General features: G+C 42.1%; 1 protein-coding gene across 1 annotated transcript in view; it reads right to left on the reverse strand.

The window, feature by feature from the left end:
• CELF4 (CUGBP Elav-like family member 4) overlaps window positions 1-16,541 on the reverse strand; it is a 727,985-nt gene that overhangs the window by 62,040 nt on the left and 649,404 nt on the right. The window contains exons 7-8 of the mRNA XM_065740123.1: window positions 11,230-11,377; window positions 5,865-6,014 (exon numbers count right to left, since the gene is read on the reverse strand). Of these exons, the coding sequence (XP_065596195.1) occupies window positions 5,865-6,014; window positions 11,230-11,377 (298 nt within the window). The remainder of the gene's footprint in view (window positions 1-5,864; window positions 6,015-11,229; window positions 11,378-16,541) is intronic.

Below are 16,541 nucleotides of genomic sequence, written 5' to 3' on the forward strand. Positions count from 1 at the left end.
AGAAATTTATGTAGATTAAAATTCATGGGTGCCATAGTACAGATCCCATATTATTAAGATTGATTAGGACAGCTGATGCTGTGATTAAAGAAGCCAGCGTTTACTGTTGTAATTAATTAGGTATTCAGACACAACAATAACTGCAATAATAGAAAGAATGTGCTGATCCGGCAGAAAACAGAGGCTGATTCTGTGTTTAATAGTCTCATTTTGCCATTTAGGGACTGGACACCACTCTGTCAAAGACGTGTTGTCCCATTGTCTGTTTCTGTTCACACCAGGGGAGCCCCCTCACCCTATCATGTGAGTTGGAAACAATCTCAGGTATACAAGATGCTTGTTTGGGACAACAAATTAGCCTATTATGAAATTCATGTAGCTCATCCCTGAAAATTGGGGTTATCTTTAATATTTTCCTCATAGGCCTACCTCCAATTCCATCCAGAATTGAGCTTCTGCTGAGACAGGAAAATAAGAGTCGTATCTGACCAGAAGAGCTTCCAATGGACAAAGCAAAAAATAATAAAAAAAAAAAAAATGGAGAAGACTTGGAAATGTTGCAAGGTGGAGGTGGCTGACCAAGGTGACTTACTCATTCAATAGCAGAGCCAGGACCAGACTTCTCTACCATTACCTGAGCCCATAAACATATAAATCAGGGTCAGGTTTTAGACACAGCAGGGCACTTAACTCCATATTTTGGAGAGCTTACTTTAAGTGACCTCTGAAAATAAAGCTCAAGGTGTTAACTTACTTAGGTGCCTCTCCTTTGAAAACTTTAGCAAAATGCCTGCTTTGTATTTACATCTTCTTCCAGATCAGAGGAGAAAATGCTTTGGCTCTGAAAAGGCTCCCACAACTACCTTAAACAACCTCATTCATTATGTCTGCATTGTGATCGTTCGAAGTACACAGCATCATTAAAGTAGCTTAGACTACAATTGAAGATGGCAACTTGTTATTATATTTTTAATGAGTGCATTCCTTCACTTATTTATTTTACCAGTAAAGCGTGGTTTATGGCACGTGGCAGATTGTTACAAATGGGTCAAATAAATGCTTTCCAGTCATAATGATGTTTCAGGAGCTCACTGTTGCACTTTTGAAACTGCTGATACAAAATATGAAAGTGAAAGCTCATCTCGGGATTTATGGTGGACAAATACAACAAAGCCAAAGATTTCCCACAGCAAGTAACTAAGCTTAGGGACTGCTGAGCCAGGTATTTTCTAGGACCTGGTGTATGACTGGACTGAATGTTACGAGGATTGGACCTTCTACAGGTGATTTTGTTATTCTTTTCTTGTTCTTGCTCTGTTCTTGTTTTACAGATCACATTCTCTGACAGCTTTGAGGTGCATGCAGTGAGATGGTGGAAGCTGGTCCCTTTCTCTGTCAGCACAAACGAATCCCTGACCCTGGCCAATATCACTGGGAGGGGTCTATCGAAAGTGGGACAGATCCCGTGACTGACTGGTTTGGTACAGCAGCCTGCCCATCAGTAGTGCTGATAGCAAATTGACAAGCTTATAGATAAGGCTGTTGTATCACTGTTGACCACTGCTCTCATACACAATAAGCCTGAGTAATGATAAAACTTACAGATGGAGTTTAAACCCTGTCTCTGATGGCAGTGGGTGAAATTGGTTATTTCTTGATAGCTCTTTGTTGAGCCAAGAAAAGTAAAGTGATGATCTTGCTTCAGTTCCTAAGATATGAGTTTCCCTAGGATATGAATTTAACTATGGGGGACATCTTTGCTGTCAGTTTCAGCAGTGGCTCAGAAATGTGGGCATAAGGGCTTGGCTACCAATTCTAGCTGACAGCTAGTCAGGAGAGGACCAGAGAGGACTTGGCTCTATGCAGGGTATCCAGTGGACCTTGCTGTCTTGCTAACCCAGACGCACACTGAGTAACCAAAAGCTGATGTAACCAGAGGGACTTCTGCAGTATCTGCAGTGAGGATACATGGAGCTGTTCCTGGCAGCTTCAGACAATCAGGAACAGTAGCACTGAGAACTGTGAGCCTGAGAGCAGTGAGTGAGGCAACACGATTATAGAGAATTATGAAGAACTGAGGGAAATCTTCTTTTGTAGTTCTCAGTAACCTAAGCTCAGACTGGATGCACTGAAGAAACCAGTGTGGTGGAAAGCATTCTTCATCTGAAGCTTCCCAGTGCTGCCATCCCACTGTATCCACTCCTGGCTTTAGTCAAACTAGACATCCCCTCAGGTACTATGGGATATCTTTATGCTTCCTTCCTAGGCACATCACTGTGTAGAAGACAACAGAGCAGTGCTTATTTTTCTTCTGAGTGCTCTGCTTTGTGCCCTCTTCTAGTTCCCCCCTTTTGTGTCACTGATCCTGGGATAGCTGCTCCCCATCTTCCTCATTCATTGCCCTTTGATCTTCCACTATTCTCCCCACCTCTTCTCTTTCTAAGGAGGTTTTACTTCTGCAGGGAGCATTTTGTCTAGACCCACATAACACATTCCAGTAGTTGCAGGACTTGTTTCTGGAGAGCAGAGTGCTGATGATGTGAAACTTAGTAGAAACTTGTGCAGATGATTTCCAGTGTTGTTGTAGATCATACACTGTTAAAAGAGAGACACTGGGTTCTTGATAAAGAATGTGGGCAGAAGAGAGCAATCCCTTCTACTGTGACTAATGGTGAAGTGGCGAATTCTCTTGCACTGCTGCAAAGAGTCCTACCATGGCACAATTGATTATGCTCATTGTCCGCACTGTGTTGCCACATTCAACAGATTCGCAAGCTAAGGGGTAGGCATTAGCACAATAGGGTCAAATATGCAAAGGGACTCATACTACTAGGAGGAGAAATATTTCCTCCCTTTTGATTCTGTCCATGGCAAAAAGTGCAGTGTGAGGCACTGTGTACTGGTTGTGCCTGAAGAAGTTGAGAGCAAGGGTTGCAAAGAGCTGTCTGCAAGGAATTGTTTTCAGGGGGTACTTCATGGACCTGTAACTCAAGCCAAAGACACAGAAAGAGAGAATTCTTGCAGGGTTTGGGGCTGTGATTAGAAGCCTGGTGAGCAGGGATGTTTGACTTATTCTAGCCTTTGCCCCAAAGCAAAGGAAGTTTAGCAGTCTGATCCAAATGATACTTTGTGTGTGTCCCTGCCCTAGACAAAGGTGATATTAAGAAAAGGAAATAGGGAAAAACAGGAAAAAAGAAACAGTGAAACTACAGGGTGAATTCAATTACATAATTTGGACCTGCTTTTATAGTGGAAAGGCTGTGGAGTTCTTGAGTTGCTTAGATGTAACATCAAAAATATTATAGCTAGACACAAAGGTGAATGTGTAGACAAACTGCACAATTAATGAGATTTATTTGGGTCTGAATGATGTGGATGTCATTCCTCTACAGATTTTGATTGTTCTGCTTTGCTATTTTCAGGCAACAAAGCACATTCTGCTACAGGATATAATGGTCTGAACCCACATTTCAGGTTTTTTTGTTGGGCATGAAAAAGTATCTAAGAGCAAAATTCAGGCATTAAACAATATATGGCAAGTCATAACCATAGCTTACTATGGTAACATACATAATACTGTAGCACTCTTGGCCACTTTTAGAATGAGAGATATATCATAAAAGAAAATTGTTTGGAAGATGCTGACTTTGGATGGGCACTGGCATGTTCTTTTCTTCTCTGTAGTGTTAGTGCAACTGAATGCTCAGCTTTAATATTTTATTTCTATTCTCGCATTTAGAAATAAAGAACCACAGGGCAGTGCCAACCACAGATACTACAGAGTAAAGTACAAAAAATCCTATAATGAACAATGATGGAATAAGCTGCCCAGTGATGAAAATTCTTTCTAACTCCAAGCAATTAGTGGCTGGATTATATAATAAAGCATGAAGGTTTGTGTCCTTTCTACATTTTTATCCAGTCTAATGTGACTGTGGATGTTCTCATTATCTATATAAATGTCTAATCCTTTTTTTTTTTTTAATGTTGCTAAGCTCCAGGCCTCAATAAAGCCTGTGGCAAGGAGTAAAGTTTTGGAGAGTGCATAAATGCTCATTAGGAAGAGAAGAGAATAAGATGGAGCAAACACATGACTTGTCCTACACCCAACCTGCTACTAAAGAACTTGCTGTTAGAGTCTCATCGCTAATGGGCACAGGCTGAAGTAAAATGAGAGGTGAGGGCTTGGCTGACCACTTTATACCTCTGCTATCATTTAGGATGTCATTGAGTTGAGGGAAAGCTGAGCACCAGGAAGGATAAAAGAAGTAATGCTGAGATAAATCCAAAGGTTATACAAAATATTTGAATGTCAAATTTTCTGGCAAAGGGAAGATCCTCTGCCTGAACTGAAGTGAAGCAAAGATGACTTTTACCTTTCAGTATGTTATGCTCTTGATAATCTCTTTGTGCAGAGACTTACTACGGACTGGTGGCTGAGGAAGCCTCTCCAAAACCAGAGAGAATCAGATTAAGGCCGTTGACTTTTATATAATATTGGATGAAATGCCTAACTTAAAGCTTTCTTTAATTATGGGGGTATTTAGAGATAGTAATAAAAGCTCAAGTCATTATGATTCATCTAGAAATATCATATTTTCTCTAATATTTGCAGTAATGGATCATGGAAAATTAGCCAAGAGGAGCTAGATAAAGCAGTGAAAAAAAATGACATAGAAATGAGTGGACAAAAAGAGAAATGATAGGGTGGCAAACAGGTAAATACTTAAATGGATAGAGGTACCAGTGTATATACAACCTTAAAGATCGGGTGGTTTCCAGCTGTTATGACTGAGCTCTCTGAGCACACTAAGGCTTCATCCAATCTTTTGATGCCTCCATTAGCTGCTAAGAGTGCTCATTCCTCTACACGGCTTCAAACATACATATGTGGCTAAATTTTAACACAGTAAGTCCTTTGATTTCAATTCCACTTAAAGTTCAGCTCATGGCTAACTGTTCATAAGACATGTGTGCAGGGGAAATGATAACTATTTTTTTAATACTGTTGGTATTTCTGGGTTTACCTTTGGTATATCCACAGGTTTTCTTTCAGTGACTTTGAGCAGTAAATAGGCAAGACTTTTGTACTTCTGTGTTATGAGATTTTTTTCCTTTTAGCTCAGGAAGTCCCCAGTAATGTTGAATATTATATGTTTTCAGGACTGGTTGAAGTGGAAAGATTTTTTTGTTTGTTTGTGGGCATTTTGGTTAGAGTAACTGGCTTATTTCTTGACAGATTAGATTAATCTGAATGTTCAAGGATAAAATATGCCTTTGCCAGCTGGTAGCTAGGATCAATTAGTAAAATTTATTTAAATCTGTATTGTTGTGATTGGCATTCTTAGTGTGTATATAATCATTGTTAAGAAATGTCATTCTAGCTCCAGTTTGAAGCAGAGGTCTTTATCAAATCCCGAGAAAGCTAGAAAAATGTAATTGCACATTAAGGACTTGTAAACTCATAAGTTCTTGGTGATTACAACCTCACAATGTCCATATATCTGTTAAGTACAGGCACAGAGGTAGATACATATTCTTTAATCTCCCTTGTTCACTTCTGATGTCAAAATCATCCCTTCAGGACTGGCACCCTTTGATCTAGTCACAATTTATGAACCCTATCTGCTGCCTTCAATGGCACTCCACAAGAAGATGCAGATGAGCAGCCTGTTGTGTGGATTTGCTGAACTAGCTCCAGTCACCAGCTCTGGTAAGTTCACAGGGTTTGAATGCAGCAATTGTTTTGGAAACTAGCACACACTGCCTGGTACAGGGTATAATCCTCCTGAAGTAGCTTATGCTACAGACATTTCCCTAATGCTGATGAAGCAGGCTGTGGGCATGGCAGTGGTCTGGCTTACCTGGGTAAGGGTGTATGCCATTAGCAAACACGGCTTCTGCGGCGGGCTGCCCATTAGCCTGTGGAGGGAGGCCAGTGAAACCATTCACCCCAATTGGAGATGGGATGCTAGGCACAGCTGGTGCAGTTATGCCAGGAGGCGTGCTTCCACCTGCGATGGAGGAAGAACACAAAATCAAAACTGATGAGTACTGGAAGCAATAACTATGTAGGGAAAGCTCCTGACAAAACAGCTATGACCACCACACAGAAACCTTCTCATAATTCAAGAAAAGAAAAATCAAGCTTTCTCACAAAGAAAGCAGCCACTCACATGATCACAGGCTAAATTTGCCATTGTTCCTTTGTTTGGAAACCATTTAACACAAAAAGGGTTTGCAAAGCTTTTTTCAGCAGACTCAATTCTGTTTGGTGATCTTGATTTCTAAGACCAGATTCATAGCTAACGACATACAGAAGACAGTGGAAATACTGCCTCTCCTCCTCAACTCTCTCCCTGGAGTACTACATGTTTGATGACTTAATAAGCAGGCATTTCTTTCCTAGATATCATTTAGCACCAAAAGCAAATTCACAGTCCCACTTTTCTACAGTTTCTCTTTGGAGATGTCAGCTTTGTGGGCGTAGTGATTTTCAGGGCCACTCTTTCTGCGCTCTCTCATGAATACACATGTAGTGTGCAAACTAATTTTGAACTTCAGCATCGGGGATACTTAAAATGTTTGGCAAGTTGATTTGTAGCCTAAAGACAGACAGCAATAGATTTTTAGTGATGCTGTTTTGCTCCCGCCAACTTTAAGCAGGGATCTCTTATGGAAAATGGGCAGAAAAAAAGGGCTACAGTTTTCTTCCATGGTACCATGCTCCTCCCTTTCTTTCCAGACTCATTCTGTGGGGGCTATAATGCTATTTCAGAGGGACAATTTAATTTGGGTCACCCACTGATAAAGAAATCTTACAATTTTGAGAGGAGAATTAAATCTCTGTGCTATCTTTCTTACTGTCTTCCCCTACGTATATTTGAAAGGACTGGACAGTCTGTGCTGCTTGAAATATATTCAGAATGTTTCTAGAAAACAAAAATGAGTTTTCAATAAGTATGAAATTGTATTTTTCTCTTGCTGTCTGTGGGTGTGAAGTTAAACTCTCTTATCTTCAGTAATATCTTTCTGTGTTAGGATATACTTCTGATTGAAAGCCCCATTTTTGCAGGAATCTCTTTTTTACACCAATTGCAGAAATTTTCCTCACCATCACAGCACTCTATGATGGGTTAGTCCAATAACACACTTTAAACGACTGCTTAAATCTGTGTTGGTGCTTTAAGAGAACCAATACAGATTAACAAGCTGTTTCAGTTCGTTCTGATTTGAGTAGCCCTAGAAGCAGGAGATAATTCATCTCTTTCCTTACACCCTGAGCAGACAAGCCTATGCTTCCTCTTTGCTTATTTAAATGGTGTTGGCCTTTAAAAACGTCCTCAGTGGGGGTGCTGGGAGCCAGTAGTGGCAACCTGAGTCCAAAGGCAATACTCTCAGCATATGCCATCAGCTTGCAAATCACAAAGGCTAGTTAAAATTTCAGTTGCTTTTCTGGATCTCTCTTTTATTTGCATAGGCAATGTAAGTAATGTTTTCTAAAACTGCAGCAAGGGATTTGCGCTTGCTATTTTGTGCATGCGTAAGGAAGTTTAGGAATATTCATTGCAATTCTTTAATTTTCATCTTATAAAGAACACCCTGGAGAGGTCAGATCTGTAGCTGGAGTAAGACTGGCATAACGCCATCACAGAAAACAAATGGCAGTGGTGCATGCCAGTTGTGGATTTCATCACCAGTTTGAGATATCTTGCTGAAGCTACACCAGGTGCAGATGTACTGCACAGAAGGAGGAAGAAGAGAAGAAAGGAAGCCTAAAGGAAATTTCATTTCTAGTCCTTTCCTTTCAGTAAGCAGAGTGTAACAAGCATCTTGGAAGACCCACTTTTCCCTTGTATTGCATCAAAGACAGGAGAAAAGCAAAACGTGCACCAAATTACCAGAGACATGATATTAATTTCCTTGCAGTTGCAGATTGTTGTGTGAGATGAACCTGACAGGGAATCATCAAAATACAGGCAGACAGCATAAAGTTTCCATGCTGAATTACCCACTGCGATTGCCTACTGCTCACCATTGACTGCAGGCAGGCAAACGAGATGACTACACTGGATGTATAACCTCTGTATGGCTCAAGTCTGACAAGTTGCATACTGTCTCTTGTTTGTTAGATCTGCTTGGACCCAAGGCTCATTAAGTTCCCAGGTCCCATGGGAACTCATGAACATGAATGAACTCATGACCACGTTCTGAGGAACCCACTGTCCTGGAGGCTGGATTATGAATGCAGCAGAAACAGGTTATGGTCTGAGAACATGAGGGGCCTGAAGATAGAAACTCAGAGGCACTGTGTCAGCCAGCACCTACAATGCCTTTAGGACTTCTGTGTTACCAATGTCTTTTTTCTAGCACAATTTTTCTTTTGCTTAGGAAAGATCAAAACACTTTTTTTTTTTTTCCAATGTTCCAAACACTTTTTCTAATGCCTGTTTTTCAGAGAACTTTGAAATGTTTCATTTTCATTCCAAGTCAGAACAAAGATATACTTCAATGACTGGAAATCCTGCTATGAAGCAGAATGATCATTTTCCATTTGGCTTTCTGAATGCTAACAAAAGCCAGCAGGAGAATTCACTTTAGGCTTCAGATATCTCCTGGCTACTCAGAAATTGCTGCTAGTGTTGTAGACTTGCTTGCTCAGACATATGTGAAACATTTTCTATGCATCTTATCACAAGCTTTGTGAGTGTTACAGTAATACAAGGAGTCATTTCAAAGTCTAAACATTTCACCCAAGGAATAATTGTCAATGGACATTTCCACAACCCATTACAGAGGTTTTTCGTGAAGGAAGCTACACATTCAAGGTAAATCTGCAATAATGCCAAAGTGCATAGGCTCCAGGATTGAAAATGTGTCATAAGAAGAGTGCAAAATCTGCCACCATGAAAGAGATCAAGGGATCATCTAAACCAGCATCTTATTTTCAATAACGACAAGTCATGGGTTCTCTGAAAAGCATGTAAAAAACATGAGCCCTCTTTCCTCTTCCACATTCTGACAATAGTTCCCAAAAGGTAGTGGGCACATCAGAAAAGGAAAGAGCTTACATGAAAGAAGAGCTGGGATATTTTTCATGTGCTGGATATTGTGTCAGGCACAGAATTTGGCTATCGTGCTAGTATTTACACACCTATGTCACAGAATGGCTTATTTTCAAGTCATTTATATGCAAAAGTGATTGTGCTTGTTTGTGGTGGGGACGTCACAAACCACTGCCTGGATTCAGCTTTCCAAGCTCTGAGAGCATTTGAATTCCAAGCATTCTTTGTTTGACGTTCCCTCTGCTCCCACCAACACAAAACAAATCTAGCTAATGCAAATATGATAATCTTTCCAGCAGCGGGTTTAAAGGGTGCACATATAATTAAGCCACTTTTCTATTTGAATTTGCAGTAGCTTCATCGACTCATTGTTTATACATTTATCACTATGTAAACATATATTTCAAAGTGTATGGTGTAAGATTTTTGAGTCAAGCACTTTTCCTTGGTTCTCCATAAGCTTGTGTGGAATTAGATCTGTCATCCTCTCCTTTTCCCCTGCACCTTAGATCCTAATAGAAGAAAAGGAAAAAAATAAATGTCTGACCCTGTAGCTCCTGACATTGTTCTAGCTACAGATTGTAAAGAGTTGCTAAGCTGGATGTTAATGGAGAGGGTTTTTTTTGTTTGTTTTTTTTTTTCAGACAGAGGTTAGCATTAGGAATAACCCCTAAGCTTGCACTACTGTGGCACCTTGTCTTCTTGCCATCCAGTGTTTCTCAGCCATGAGATGTCTTTCCTGGCTGTAGTGTCAGCTGGCCTTTTACTGCTGGTGTAGATTTCTTTGTGCTCAGCAGCAAAGTTGCTCTCTTATGAATGTGCTCGGCAGGAGAACCAGATCCTTCTCTCCCAGCAACAGCTACACCACGGCTGATTCATGCTCACCCCTTCCACATCTCACTCCAAACTGTTGTCAAGCAGTTCCTCTACAGGCTAGCTTAGTGCTTCAGGTTCACATGATGGCATTGCAATGCCACATCACTGAACTCAGTTCCATCTCCAGTACCTCTCCTAGGAACAACTGGCATTATCCCTGAGACACTTCTATCCTGAACTGTTCCTTTGAAGTTGTTATTCTTCACCATTACATCCCTGAATCTTCTGCTTCCCTACAAGAGTCAGTAGTATATTGCAAACCCCTCCAAATTCTCACTTCTTTCACTGTTTGGCCCCACTTTTCCCAGCTGTTAACCTGCTGCCCTGAAGTTAGGCCATCAATCACTAAATGATTTACCTGTCCTGCCATTTCCTTGACCTGCTGCTGCCCAAATGATCTCCTTGTTCTTCAGAAAAGCCAGCCCTATTTACACCTCAGCTTAATTCTCTGCCCCCAAATAATTTAACCCAGCTCCCAGCACAGAATTCTCATGAGCCACTACTGCCCACCAGACCTGGGTCCTGGGTCCTTCACCAACTCCCTGTGTCTACTCCAGCTATGAAAAAATCTTCTCACCAAATACTTCCACTCCAGGTAGCACCTAAGGTCTTCTCTGAGTACCAGCAGTCCTATTTCATAGTAGGAAAAGGCTTATGCATCCCCAAAATACAGCTCTTCTCATTAATGATACTGCACTTCACTACAAATTTTTGTTTGTCTCTGGACTAGCCTGGCTATGACAGCACGAGCACTTATCCCTCATACATCTATACTTACTACCAGTAGGCCAGTACAGGTCACTGGGGGGTATTCTGTGCCACTGTTCCATTGTGCTAAGGGAAAAGTTGTGCAGGGAATGATGCTGCAGGTCATGTTTGAGAACCTTTTCCAGTGTCTTACAACTCCCTCCATCCACCAAAATCCATTGCATCCCATCTCTGGTGAGTTTCAGCCCCAGCATTCAGCTGCTGTTCAGCATGGAGCACTGGTAGCCCAGCACCTAACTGCTGGTGATCTCCTTGCCTTTGCTGTTGCCTTTACACCTGTTTCATGACACAGATACTGTTTTCCAGCTGGTCCTGCTCATAGCAGAGGGCTCCTATTCCAGCCCCCCAGAATGATCTGGTCACACCTCTGCTCCTTCCTTGTGGGGGCCTCTACCAGCAAGACGAGCATTTCAGCAAACACATACAAAGGAGCAAGCTGACAGTTAACATGTCCTTCGAGGTCTCCTGCCCTTACTAGATTTCATGCCCTTTGCCCCTTCCGCCCGTCCTGACCCCTTACCTGAGGTTGGAGTCATGGGAGCAGCTGCCAGGCCGTTCATGTTCAGAGCCGCCATCTGCTGCATCTGGGCTGCAGCAAAGGCTGCCATGGGGTTCAGGTAGCCGCCCTGTGCCACTGAAGCCATGATCGCGGCTTGCTGCTGCATCAGCTGAAACAAAGAGAGCAGGGAAAAAATATCACGCAGTCACCAGCAGAGCAGCCTGGGTCACCAGCACCAGGATGGAGACCACAAACCAGGGTGCAAGGCATCTCTCCACTGTGAGATATTAGTTTGGTATGCCTGTGGTAACCCCCACCCTTGTGCTTCTTTTGCACTGCAAGAGTGAGAAGCAAATTGCATCAAATGTGTCTTGGAGCATCTATGTGTCTTTACGGTTCCCACATCTCCAGCATGTTCCCCAGAGTGGAGGTCTCCTGTGAACTGTACTCAACACTCTGAGTTCTGATCTTTCCTTACTGAGAAAGGCAGAGAGAATACTTTAAATGTTCCCGAGCAGAGAGATTGTATGATTTGTGTTGCTTGTATCAAAGCTCTGGGAAGGCACTGATGGCTGCTGATGGGAGACCAGTGTATGTAGAGCAGTTAGAAGTGAGGATCTCCAGAGCAGAAAGCTTAACTAGTTCTCAGGGGATAATTTTATCTATTTTCATCTGTTGGTGAGAAAAATTGTTTTGGTTTTTTTTTTTTTTTTTTTTTTTTTTTTCATGCTGCTGTCAGGTCTCCAATGAGCTCTAAGCTAAACCATGACCAAAACCCAGAGTGCATGTTAACCCAATTACAGCACCTATTTCCAACACAACCAAGCAGAGATACTCCCTGAAGAGCCATACAAGAGAAGGGAGTTCCCCTGATTTAGCGAGATTAAAAAAGTGCAGTGGGAAAATCACTTCATGGTGGTTTTGATGTGGGATAATTTCCTTAATTATTATTTTTTTTTCTTCCCAGAAAGTATTTAAAATATTGCCTCTTCCCAGGAACCTAAAGAAGGTAGAAACAAGAACTCTGGGCTATATTTTCAGGCATTTTGCAGTAAGAGTTTTGGAGCAGAAGGGTGGTGAATGGCTAAGTATGCTAGAAATGCTTCCTGCATTTAAACCAGACTGTGCCATCATTATTTTACACTCTGAGCCTAGCTTTTAGATGGTGAAGTTAATGCATACAGTATGATTGCAGTGGGTTAGGTCCTGATATGAAGGAGAAGAAAATTAGATGGAGTTTCCTCTTGTCTCCTTCCCTGGAGCTGTACAATGAGCCAGGCAAGGCACATCTGAGGTTCTGTGAGGCAGCATCCAATCCACAGTAAAGGCTGATGGTGAATGTTTAGAGAAAGTGTGAGGAAAGAGGATGAGCAGAGTCTGAAACCTCATTTTGCTCATTCCCAGACACTGTTAACACATGATTTGATGATAATAATGGAGAAGGAAACTATTTTTTTCCAAAATGATTGTAGAAGTAGATTGTAGACTCATGTCTTTGCAGAATGAGTTTTACTCTGTTTGTGATTTCACTCTCCATCAAGAAATCACTCTCTGATGTTGTTGTTTAAGCACTCGGGATACACTGTTCAGCATTAAACAGACCACAGAAGTCATGAAAAAGAAGTCTGGTAAAGCCCTGACAAAGTCACAACAAAATCTGTTCCTTACTGTTAAACATTGAAATATTGGCTGAATTCGCTGCTCATACATATACACAGTGGAACAAATTCCTTAAATCATCACTGTCATTCAAATGTTGAAAAATTCCTTGTCACCACCTGTGAAGAGTCAAAATTAAAGGACGCTCTGCCACTGACCTGCTGTATAACCGTGGACAAGTTGTGTATAGTTGCCTTGATTTCTCCAGCTATTATATACTGGATATCTATCTCCTCACGTAGGGGTGCCTTCAGATCTACAGATGAAAATTGCTGTACTGGAGCTGAGTACTATTATTTTTCATAGCCTCATGCAGATTGTTGCCAAGGTGGTGGCTTCCCCTTTGATTGTTAATTACCCTTTTTTATTGTACCCTGCATAAGACACTTTCACATTTTAATTAGTGATATCCTGTTCTTTGTAATTACTGATGGAGTGATTAGACAATCTTCTCTATTATAGCACAAAGCTGATTCCTCTTTAAGGAGTACATTTGTTTCTAGGCATCATTTGAGTTTATCCTCCAGATGGGGTACCGAGCAGGTGATTTTATTAAATATGCCAATAAAGTGAATGGGGAAAGGGGAATCCATCCATCTTTAACACTGGACTGACTCCAGCACTGGGTGTACTGGCCCACATTTCATTTTCTGTGCTGTGTATTTTCACCTAGGGGCAGCTGAGGATATCACTAGCTGGTTGCAGAAATGATGGCCAAGATCTGTGCCTAAAGCAACTGTTTAGCACTGCTGAGCAAAGCAGCATCTCTCTGAGGTGGATGCAGTTGCAAGGGCTTGAATCAGCCCCAGTCTGGCCTTTTCTATCTTTATTTCTGTATTCCTCTAAACCTGCACAAACAAAACATGGAGTTACCTACAGCTGATCATCTGTGTGTGCCATGGTCAGTCTAGTTGACAGATAACAGTCTGCTATTTGTACCAGAGACTTTCCTTAGGGCTTCTAGGCAGACAAGGGGACTATGATTTTGGCATTTCCCTCTGTCAGATTCAGTAAACTAAATACAGATGGCAATTCCTCTGAGCTGTTCACCTATTATGGCTGATGTGATAACAGGCAGAAGAGTCTAGGCCAAGATTCGCCTCTCCCTTCTGTACCCAATTGCCTCTGGGCAGATGAATTGCAGATTTTTTTTCTCCCTACTAACTGTATACAAAGCCCTAGGTGATCTGTTCTGCTGCACATAGTGACACAGTCAGGTGAAATCCTTCCCACCCCTTGCTTGGCCCTTAGCAGATATTTTTGGATGACAGTTTCCAACCATTTAAAATGAAAGTATTAACCTTCTTTTGTTTGTGTTTCACCTGTGCTACAAGAGACACAGGGTTGTACCTACACGACACTGTGTTGCCAATGGTAGTACAAATGATTGCCCTGCTTCAAAGACAACCTCCATTTTGCACTCAGCAGAGCTAAGCGATCACTTGTGACATTGTTTATGGCTTATGAAACTTCTTTTCCTGCTTATGGATGTCACAGAGATGCCCATCATTAACTCTGGTAGGTGCTCCTCCTGGTTTGCAAATGGTGTTTGACTTCTTGTCTGTCCAGGGGGCTTAAACATTGCACAGGAAGATGCATGTTGGGAGACTATATCTTGATACAAGCATGCCACTTATCGCAGTACAATGCCATGCATGCACTTCTGCCATAGACGTTCAGAAAGAATGTATTTTCTCTCTTGGCCTAAAAAAAGAAAGATATCCCTAACCTAATCACTGCTTATTATTACTGTGCAAGGACTACAACTAAAAGCCTAGTGAGTTTCAGAAAAGCATTCAGATAAAACTGGTCATACTCCCATAGAGACTCAGGAGCTTGAGGAGCAAAGAGGTTAATTTTAGCTTAGAGTTAAAAAGCTAATGCAGAAAAATAAGGTAGTAATTAAGACTCTTGATTGTGTTTTGGGAAACAAGGTTCAGTTGCTTATGGGATAGCGAGCATCCTGCAGGGAGTAGACACACAGTTCTTTAATGCTCAGTGCTCTGGGGACACCTGAGCTGTCCTGGAGAGCTGGAAAGCCCCCTAGCATAGTGAAACATTTTGCTGGGGGCATGTACCTCATTACCCAGAGGACACACACATCACTACAGATTTCATAGCCACCTTATAGAGTACATATGGATGTCCTCTAGGGCTGGAAGGAGCATAGCATCCCAAACTTGAACACAGACACAAACCCCAGCTAACTGTCTGGAGAAAGTACCCCAGGTCTAACATACAGACATCACAGCCCTTTGTGACACTCTTGCCACCTTTCTGCTTTCATGTTTCCCCTTCATACCTTGAAGACACAGTTCTTCCCTGTTAAGTCTAAAGTACTCATGGATAAAAACACTAAAGGAGAAGAACAGGGGGACCTCCCGAGACCTTCTTCTGGTGGTTACAGCTTGGCCAAGTGGAGCAGCACTGTGGAAGTTGGGGGATGGAAACTCTCTCACCTTGAAAGAAGGTGATGACAAAGACCTCAAGTCCTGTGAGGGTCATTGGTCCTTCTTATAAAACCACCAAGGCAATCCCAAGTGAGCTCAAACAAAAATCACCCCTCTCCTTCTCCAGCTCCACTCAAAGACAAATGTCCCATCCACTCTCTTTTCACTTTGAAAGGGGCCCAGTGTATGATCCCAGTTAATAAAGCTGTAGAAAGTGAGGCAGTGACCCCACCAGAGGCAAATCAATAGCAGCAGGGCCCCTGGGTATTGTGTACTTTAAAATATGCCATTTGAAATGCAGATTTTCCCTGCCTGAGCTGGGGCCACAGAGCACTAATCAGAAAGGCAGCAGCCTTATTATCTTAGGCTGTTCCAAGGGGATGGAAGGGAGCTATTCCTTTCCTCAGCGGAAAGGATGTATTTCCTTTTCTTCTCTTATTTCCTTGGCATGATCTTTGCCTCAGCATTTAGAGCTTTTCCCACCTGATTTTATAGATTTATTCACTCTTCCCTCCAACCTGGCTATAATTTATTGATCAAATATTTATCTTCTGAGGAGACCAGGAGATGTTTCCAAACTGGTTGATGCATAGAAACAGCAGCCTGCAGTGTCTATCCCAGGGCTTGAGTATCAATGAAGCAGCTGGAGAGGCAGTGGTAAGGCCATGTAAGCATGAAGAGGAGTGATACATGATGGCTGGCCTGCAGGAGAAGTTAGGAGGATTCACTCCATATGTTTTTTTGCTACCTCAAACAGAGGTGGCTGAACTGCAGTCAGCTTTATCATCAGTGGATGGATAGATACCTCCACAGGGTTTTCCATTCTATCCTACCCTAGGAGAGTAAGACAAAAAATAGAGTAGGATGAGGCAGTGCAGCACAGCTGCACCAAAGCAAGAGGTCACCAGTGCTAACAAGTGCAACACTCCCAATGTCTTGCTGCAACCAGTGCCCCAGGACACATGCATGTCTGACACTACTGAGCATGAGCTCAGGGACATCAGCAGAGCATTAAACAAACAGCACAGAAACAAAGTGCTTGCTGCCAATTGTCTTCCCAGAAGTAGGTCCCTGCCAGTCACTATCAGTCTTGAGGAGAGTATGGAGACATGCGGCTGAAGGCAGTGGTGGGCATGAGAAGACCACTTCTGGCACTGAGTGGCTGTTAGTCAGCAGGGTTGTGCAGCTGCACTTAAGGAAAAATCATCCTTTCTCTACAGGAGT

Source organism: Cyrtonyx montezumae, unplaced genomic scaffold (assembly GCF_038088225.1).
Source record: "Cyrtonyx montezumae isolate F1298 unplaced genomic scaffold, pur_monq_1.0 scaffold_25, whole genome shotgun sequence".
Taxonomy (NCBI): Eukaryota; Metazoa; Chordata; class Aves; order Galliformes; family Odontophoridae; genus Cyrtonyx; species Cyrtonyx montezumae.